Below are 9636 nucleotides of genomic sequence, written 5' to 3' on the forward strand. Positions count from 1 at the left end.
ATAACTGGAAGGGTTCCTTGATAATAAAAATAATAATAAAAAAAATCATGTTAATTATGATGCTAATACTTATAAAGGTAGGATGACCATTATGAAATCAATATTAGTGATGGCAATGAAACATGATAATTATAATAACACTGATAGGAAAACTGATGAAAATATAATAGGGAATCTTTAATAAGTCTAGCAGATGTATTTTTTTTAATATACGGTATATTAGAATTTAATCCAATTTGTATTGTGAATGTATAAGTACTTCAGTCAAATATTAATGGGTCTGAGGAAAGAAATACAAAATCAATATATATATTTATATATTGCGCACATCTAATATTATTTACAAAAATATACATAGATACAATAGTTCGATCTGCTATGTATATGGTAGCAGATGAAAAATAATACAGTATATACAGCCTATACATATTTCTGCTTTTTGTCAACATCACATGACTAAACATTGCAAAAACAGCTTTCATAAGAATCATGCAATTTTATCATGGCAACACAGAAAATACTCAAGAATTTTCTCTTGAGATATAAATTCATAATTCACATCATAATCCCCTCTTTATTTCAAGTCAATTTCCAGGGGATCATTTATACAAGGACTAATTCTGTACAAAATTGTGTGCAGTATCTACCATCTCTTATTGAAGAAAACTGAAAATCTGAAATGACCATTCACAAAACAACCATTCACAGTTAAAGGAAACACACTTCGAGTTTTCATGAGACTTGTGAATTGGTACAATAAACTATTCATAATATAAGATCATGGTAAGTGGATTGATTAAACTGGTTCTGCCTTCATTTATTTTGAATCGAGACTATACTATAATCACATTATCAAAAACGAATATAGTCTTTCAATTATGCTCACTATATGCTGAACGACTAATCCAAAAATATATGTGTATATATAAAATAGAATACCAATGTTATATTACACAATTATACACATTCATACAAACACATTTGTACATTTCTTCAGATTTCAGTCTTCTAAATTTCCTGCAGTACTCAATTATAAGGAAATACTGCAGTAAAAGACACTATGCATATCAAAAGTTAAACCACTACTGTAATACACTGGCGAGGTAGTCTTGTTCACGTAGAATCGAAAGATTTGGCAGGGCAATACATTTTTCAAGGTAACAGAAAAATTCTTTCCCAAAGATCATAAACTGGAAATACTTCTTCAACACATGGGACTCCTTAGAATACATGGGGTAAGAATGTACAGTGGCTCATGAATTTCTAAGAACTGACAGGGAATAAACCACTAAACCAAGGGGAATGGCCCCCTGATGATGTCTCTGCCCAACACTCTTATTTTTGACAGGAAGAGGGATACCATCACAATTAAATCACAAGTGAGTGTGCCACTCATATGCAGGAGATAGATTATTGTAAATGATAATAAATACATTTAATGTAACAATGATCGCATAACAAGAGACTCTTCAGCAAACAGGTTGTTAAACACACTCTTAGAATACTTATGGGAAATAAAGTGTAGTACTGCAATGACTGAAATCAAAGGTTTATGATATACATTTAAAGCACATTGTTTCCTCAGAACATAAAACAAAATATTGTGCTCTTTACAAAGGATAATTTCCCTAAACTGTATTGCATGTAATTGGATTATTTTTAAAGGAACATTCGGTACACTATTTGGTACATGCAACCTCATTGTGAATCCTAGAAGATCACTTCATATCTGTGATACAATCTTTTACAACCTTAATATTGTGGTCCTTTGACTACATTTGCTCGTCACTATCAGTCTATTTGTTTTTACAAAATGCCCAAAAAATAGACTGATTTTGATACATTCTCAGTCTTTTAACTTAATTTTCTGCAGAATGATAAATAAATCAATATAATGACATTAACAATTTTAATCTACATTAATGATAAGAGTGAATGATGAATATAATGTAATGAGTGAAAAAGATAACTATTAACACAACATATGAAACTTTATGAACAACACAATTAGAACAGACAATAAAATAAATCACATTTCATAATCATACATTAATCTGTGATTACATTCATTGTTCTCTTTGATAGAATGAGAAAAAAACATTAAGTTTTACAAGCAGAATGAACAAATACAAAAAATACCTATTCCACTTTTCATTGTAAAGACTGTAAAGCTTAATACTGCTGGTGCAGCTATTTGCATTGAGAAATATATACATATAAAAACAAAGTATAAGTGATTGGTAACATTCATATCTAAGATGATCCTTTACATACTTGCCTTTCTTCATCAACACTGAAGCATTTATAAAGAATCCAATACTGTAAATATTGACTTAATACTGACTTATTTATTATGCAGCCTTTTGGTTCATTCTAAGAGTTTAAATGTTCCAGTATCACACATGAAGCTTTGGACAAGATAAATATACAAGGCGTCCTGTAATGCATGAAACACATGAAGAGTCCATATTGATTAAACAGTGTGTGAGATCATTAAAATCAAAGAATAACAAAAGAAATGTGAAGGAGAGGCAGGAAGGGAAGGAAGGAAGAAAGGAAGGAAGGAAGGAAGGAAGGAAGGAAGGAAGGAAGGAAGGAAGGAAGGAAGGAAGGAAGGAAGGAAGGAAGGAAGGAAGGAAGGAAGGAAGGAAGGAAGGAAGGAAGGAAGGAGAGGGGAGATAGAGAGATAGAGATAGATAAATAGATAGAGAGAGAGAGAATGTGGAAAACAATGACACAAAATACTGATTGAACTCTCCAAACAAACTTTACAATTAATTACAACAACACCAACGCAATACCCCCCCCACTCCCCGATCCTGTGCCCCGACGCCCTCACACCTGCGACAGGTGCATCGTGGAGGAGCCCTGCGCCCGGCCGCCCAGGTGGAGGGGGTGCAGGTGGTGGGGGTTTCGCGTAGAGGACGACGACCCTTGGGACTGGGGCTGAGGGGGCCGCAGGTGGTGCAGCTGCTCCATCTGCGGCCGCCCGTTCGTGGTCTTGACGATGGCGGGCGTGTGGCTGGGCGGGTGGTAGACGTGGCCGTCCTTCTTGCGCAGGTCCTGCCGCTGCCCGCACAGCCCCCGGAAGAACTTCTGCCACAGCAACACCTGCGGGATGGTACAGCAATCCTTAAACTCATAAACACCGCATTCTTGACTAGAATTTATCCGAAGATGGTGATCGATAAAGAATTATCCCATAATATAAAGTCACCCTCCAGAGATTTTTAATTCTATATATATATTTTAATTTAATTACCATGTGACAAATAGATAATACCTGCCAATAAGAAAAATATAAATTATTAAAGTGAAAAGGTTAGCTTGCCATCCGGAGATGCAGTATAAACGTGTTCGAATGCAATGATCGCAAAACAGTGCCGTGAAATATTGGCAATACATTTTGAAATACACTAATATTGGGAAAAACAATAAAAAGATTAAAATCAAATTTAAATGAAAAATTAAGCGAATTACTCAAATCAGTAAATAGGCATCCCCGAGCATAAGTAGCAGTGTATTTTGAACATGCAATAAAAAGTGCGACTTATATGGTGGGTAATACAATTGCAATTTTTGTTTTAATGTTAATAAAAAAATGATCTTAACACCAATATAAAGTCATCATCTTTATCACAGAGATATTACAGACTGATGAACAGAATTCAAGATAACACGCAACATTTTACGAAAATCATGGTTCCCTTTTAGTCATCTGAATATATTTCATGTTGTACAATCTGAAATTAACTGAAGATGCCCTCATATATGTAAATAGAAACCGTTACTGGCTACAAAAAATATAAAACTAAACACCAGTATTAAATTCAGATTAGCGAAAAAATATATATTTGTCACACCACAAATCTTGGTCTCACAAAGTTTTCAAAATCAATCATTAGACGCAAAGCAAATAAATAAATAAATAAAAATAACACTCCGGCCTTCTCAGAACAAAAAAGAAATGCATTCAATTCACTCACCGTCTTCGAGGACCAAATCCACATGCCGGACGTGATGCCGACGACGAGCGACATGAAGATCTTGAGCATAAAAATCTCAACAGACGGAATGCTCTGCTCCAGCGTGCACTCTGGGGGAAGGTGGAGGTTTGTGAGTGGAATTTCACGAGTATCATTTGAGATATTAGTTAGGAAAGGTGAGGCTCATTGGGAAAAAAGAATGGGGAAGAAGTAGAATTAGTGTCATGTTTATTTTATGAGAAGGTGAACTTGACAAGCTGGTGTTGCCAATAATCTCAAATACTCTGATGTTATTTTGCCAGGGTGTACTTAAGCTACCAAAATTAATCCCTGGAGTGCAAATTGAAATGGAAGTATAGACTGAAAAAGGTTCATTTTGCTGGTTTTGCAGTAAAAAATGATAAAGCGTGATGAACTTCTGTAACGAAAGCATGCTATAAATACAATCTGAACCAGAGGTACAAAAAGTCACCACGACAGAGAAGAATCAAAGTACCTGAAGCGGCCGTGTTGCCCGGATTGTGATACTGCCGATAGGAGAGATTCCCACTTCCTCTGTGCAGCTTTGCCGTCCCACCGCTGCCACCACTGCACTTCAGCGCGGCCACGGAAGCCATTTTCCGCCACTGGTCTCGGCTCAGGTACTCGTACACATTGCACGCGATCACACACACGGCGGGCACAGTGTACAGCACGGAGAAGACCCCGATGCGCACCATGAGCTTTTCGAGTTTGGTGATGTTCGTGGAGGTGGTGACAGCCTTGGTGGGCGTGCCGGGGCTGTCGTGCATGTAAATAGGGGCGGCGGTGGAGGTGCTTGACACGGCGGGGGAACGACCTGCGAGGGAAGGGAACGGGCTGTACTGACAATAGCGGAAGGACAGAGGATTCTTTCTCTATTATATTAAACTTCGAGCCTTCTCTCGTGCTGTCTCCTCCTTCGTTCTTATGTCCTCATCCTATCCCTCTCTTTCTATCCCGCATATTCTCCCAATCCTCTTTTTTTCCCTTTCTCTCTCTCTCTCTCTCTCTCTCTCTCTCTCTCTCTCTCTCTCTCTCTCTCTCTCTCTCTCTCTCTCTTTCTCTCTCTATCTCTCTTTCATTCTCAGCCAATATATCTACCTGTCTATCTATCAACATATTTCCCTCTTTATTTCTTTCTCTCTCACCCTCTCTTTCTGTTTGAAAGTCTGAACTACTCAAATACTCGCTTCCTTCTCTTCCCTTCCCATTCTTTCTACTGGACCCTCCCCCTCCCCTCTCTCCTCCACTTCCCTCCCCATTCCCTCTCCCCTCCACTTCCCTCCCACTTCCCTCCCCCTTCCCTCTCCCCTCCACTTCCCTCTCCCCTCCACTTCCCCTCCCACAAACCAACCTGGACTGGAGGGCGACTGGGCCACGGCAGGGTTGTCAGCCTCCTGCTTGAATGCCCTGCGCACCCTGAACAGAGCCACGAAGCCGAGCACGTTGAAGAAGGTGCCAAGGGCCAGGAGCGAGAGCAGCGGTGACACCACGAAGCTCATGTGGGCCCACTTGTTGACGTTCCCGACATAGCAAAGGCCAACAAGCTCGTCGCCGTCAACCTGAGGAATAGATGTTGAAGGTTTGGGACGAGTTACTGATGGATCTTTGGATGTGGAATGTAATATGATAACCATGAGAGGTATTGTGTAATAATAAAGTCAACATAAAATGTTATGGTAGTAATGGTGAATGTTATGTATGGATTTGATTTCTAGGTATATCCGTTTCGTATTTCTTAAAGGAGCTAATGTGGTTATATTCAGAAAAATACAAAAAGACATGCACAGCCACAAACACGGACTCACTCACTCACTCTCTCTCTCTCTCTCTCTCTCTCTCTCTCTCTCTCTCTCTCTCTCTCTCTCTCTCTCTCTCTCTCTCTCTCTCACACACACACACACACACACACACACACACACACACACACACGCACACTACCTGCTTGAGCGTGAGGATAACGATCGTGGCCACGGCGGGGAGGCCCCAGGCGGCGGCGTGGAAGTACGAGGAGTACGCCTGCAGAGCCTCCGACGACCACTTCTTCCCCGCCGACAGGAACCACGTGAGGGTCAGCACCGCCCACCAGATCCCGGAGGCCATTCCGAAGTAGTACTGAGGAGAGAGAGACGAGGGTGTGAGGCGAGGGTGTGAGGCGAGGGTGTTAGGCGAGGGTGTGAGGCGAGGGTGTGAGGCGAGGGTGCGAGGCGAGGGTGTGAGGCGAGGGTGTGAGACGAGGGTGTGAAGCGAGGGTGTGAGGCGAGGGTGTGAGGCGAGGGTGCGAGGCGAGGGTGCGAGTATAAGAAAAAGGATAGCGAAGGAAAAGAGACAAGGTAGGTATGGTAAAAACATTACGATATAAATTCGAATACTTCACACGACTAACGACGTAATGCATTATCACATCGCTGCTTCGTTACATCTTTTGCTCTATGACGTTATTCATTCCCATGCATACCTTCTTTACATTTATCAGTGATGTCAACTAAAATGGACGATGGCCAACGCAAGAGGGGAATAATGCGAGGAAGAAGAGAAGATAAAGAAATACGAATACTTTAAGAAGTGAAACACGAAGAGAATGAGAGGAGGAGGATATTTTTGTTTTGATTTGGACGTTAAATCTCTTAACAGTTACATTTAAAAATGCCTTTTCTCAACGTTAATGAAAAAAGACATACTGGATTGTGCCCAATCGATCTGCAATACAGGAAATAGCTTACTCTATCTGTTGAAGCAATGAAAGAATATCTTCCTCGCCTTTATCCTCTTTCTGTCGAAGATTCCCGAAATATCCATTCAGTTCGGACTTGTATTCGCTTAACTACTACCTGCTACAATCGCGTTCATTCTTTCGCCGAAAGGAAAAGTAGTTCAAGCAATTCTGTATATACGGAGGGTCTTAATGACTTCGGATTAAATCTAGCGTGCCTCATTTCACGTTTAGATCATACTAGATGTTGTGGCTGGGTGTTTCGGCAATATAAAAATGATGTACTTAATGAGATAACTAGATCATTCCTTGTCCTGCGTTATTAATAATTGGTCACATGATGAGACAAATGCGTATCAGAGTACTATTTTTGAAGTCTTTGAGCAGTCTGGTTGCTTTTTAATAGCTTTTCCGGAATATCTGTGCCTAATTACTAATGAGACTTACTATGTCCTCAAAAAAATAATGGTTGATGGTAGTGTCGCGACGAAACGAATAATTAGGGAGGAGTCACTGGTTTACCACATGTTAACAGGCAGTAATATCTAGGTGATAATGGCTGAATATTTTTTATATTTTACAAAGGCAGTCTATGAAAAAATATCAGTCATATCTATTAACTTTGTTTTATCTTTGTCATTTCAGAATATCCTTTGTGAAGTATTTACAGCAACTAAGTCCATTGCAAGTATTTCATTATTAGTTCGAGGTAAACTTCTAAGACTTGGCTTAATGACGTTCGTGGTAAATGATTTCCTGATTCCCGAGTTGATTTTACTCTATTTACAAGATCTGAAAGCCACCTTTCTCCTTGCTAGCAGAGCACCTAATATAAGTTATCATGAAGGAAAGGGTTTGCAACTAAGAGTGCCATGCATTGCTGTGCACCAAACGAAGAATATGACTATCTATGGCGTGTGATCTGAGGAAGATAAGAGCGTCGTATGCATAGCAAACGCGCCTAAAAATGACTACCGAAATTGGAATAGAATCTCTAAGAACTGACCAAGCACCGAAGGACCGAACTACAGACAGGTATAACTTCAATTGGGCTTAAAGAGAAGTACTAATCATTACAGAGCCATACCTTCAGGAGGGCATCGGATCATAAAAGCGTAAATTCAGAAAAAAACATAACATAACAAGTACAATTTTAAAAGAGCTTAAAATGAAAGACCTACCATCAATAAGACTTAAAGAAAAAACTTCAGAAGGATATCAACCTTCAGGAAGACAGAACTCACCTGTAGGATAAAGGTGACGATGCACCCTGACGACTGAAGGCCCTCGACGATGAGATGCGAGACTCCTGAAGGCGACATCTGGCAGGACAAAACCTCCGCCGGGACCACGAGTCTGGGAAAGATTCTAAAATTAATTAAATGTATCCGCGTCAAAATCTAATGCTATTTTAGGAACCATTAGTTTGGCAACAGCTTTAAAACTAATCGAGTGCACACGCAAAAAAGTTATATATAAGTCACAGATTTTCGGACCGTTCAATTTAGAAATAATTAAAACAAAAACGAATGTATCTGTTTACAACACATATTAAATCATATTCTAGAGATCATTAATTTGAGGAAGAATTCAAGGGTCATTAAATACATCTATACAAAAAAATATGCTGAATACTATTCACATACGCAAGTCGACTCATTCGAAACACAAGCTCCGCCCACTCGCTAAAACGCTCACCTGGCAAGATAAGCAAGACAGTAGAGCAGATAACAGAGGGACAGGCAGATGATCGGCCTCTCGGGATACCGGAACCGCGCGGGGTCGAGCCAGAAGGTGAGCATCGTGAACAGAGTCGACACGAAGCAGATGCCCGCCCAAACCAGGAGCCACACCTGAGGGGGACACGGACGGAATTAGGAATCGATGACTGTTTTGACTGACTTTTTTTTTTTTTTTTTTTTTTTTGTTGTAAGATGAGATATTGGTATGTATGGATTGATTTAAGTTAATATCATTAAATCAGACAGCCAAATATACATACATACATACATAAATATATCTATATATTATCACAGACATATATGGCAGACTACACTAAGAACACCTGAAGAACTGACCTCTGCGAAGTGCTTGTCCTCGCGGCGGAAGAGGACGTCATGGCCGCACTTTGGGGTGCAGCTCCCCCCGTGTCTCGTGGCCACCCACGTCTGGCGAGGGGGGCACGCAGCCTGGGGGCAGAGAGAGGGGGAGAAGAGGAGGAGGGGGGCATGAGAGAGGGGGAGATGAGGAGGAGGGGGGGCAAGAGACAGGGGGAGAAGAGGAGGGGGGGGGGCAAGAGACAGGGCGGTGAAGATAAAGATGAGGGGGAGAGGGGGGGTGAAGAAAACACGAGTGAAGGAGAGAAGTGGCGAGGAAAAGTGGAAGGAAAGAGAGGGGAGAGGTGGAGGAGGTAGACGAAGGTGAGAAAGAGGAGTGTAGAAATGACGGAGGGTGTAAGTAAGGGAAGAATGAAAAGAGGAAGGTGAAAAATAAGATTAGTATAGTATAATATTAGGGTAACATATTACATCAATCAACTTATCTAAAAGGGGGGAAAATACGACACAAAGGCCTGATCAAACAGAGGCACGAACATTTAAGACATTTTTAAAATTTCCTAAATCAATGTAATTATGATTTCCCTCACCGGCGTCCCGTGGGCGGGCCTGTTGACGGACGAGGGAGCCTTGGGCAGGCGCGAGGAGGGCGGGGGCGTGGCTTCGGAGGAGAAGTTGGGCACCTCCATGCACAGGCCGTTGTTCTCGGGCGTGGGTAGGCGGGCGCAGTCGAGGGCGGCCGGCCACGAGAAGTTGAACGTCCGCAGCACCGGCAGGCACTTCGACTTGACCTGGAATGAGGGGCCTGATGTAGGAGGGGGAGTTGGCGTGGAGGAGGGAGGGGGGGTCAACAAGGGCG

The 9636-nt window shown here is 41.2% G+C and overlaps 1 protein-coding gene across 1 annotated transcript in view; it reads right to left on the minus strand.

Annotated features, from left to right (window-relative positions):
- Positions 1 to 303: 303 nt before the first annotated feature.
- LOC125034223 (frizzled-9-like) overlaps positions 304 to 9636 on the minus strand; it is a 44627-nt gene continuing 35294 nt past the window's right edge. Inside the window, exons 3-11 of the mRNA XM_047625933.1 lie at positions 9368 to 9568; positions 8799 to 8909; positions 8419 to 8573; positions 7965 to 8076; positions 5949 to 6122; positions 5362 to 5569; positions 4483 to 4824; positions 3987 to 4096; positions 304 to 3111 (exon numbers count right to left, since the gene is read on the minus strand). Coding sequence (XP_047481889.1) covers positions 2836 to 3111; positions 3987 to 4096; positions 4483 to 4824; positions 5362 to 5569; positions 5949 to 6122; positions 7965 to 8076; positions 8419 to 8573; positions 8799 to 8909; positions 9368 to 9568 — 1689 coding nt within the window. The 3' untranslated portion in view covers positions 304 to 2835. The remainder of the gene's footprint in view (positions 3112 to 3986; positions 4097 to 4482; positions 4825 to 5361; positions 5570 to 5948; positions 6123 to 7964; positions 8077 to 8418; positions 8574 to 8798; positions 8910 to 9367; positions 9569 to 9636) is intronic.

Source organism: Penaeus chinensis, chromosome 17 (genome assembly GCF_019202785.1).
Source record: "Penaeus chinensis breed Huanghai No. 1 chromosome 17, ASM1920278v2, whole genome shotgun sequence".
Taxonomy (NCBI): domain Eukaryota; kingdom Metazoa; phylum Arthropoda; class Malacostraca; order Decapoda; family Penaeidae; genus Penaeus; species Penaeus chinensis.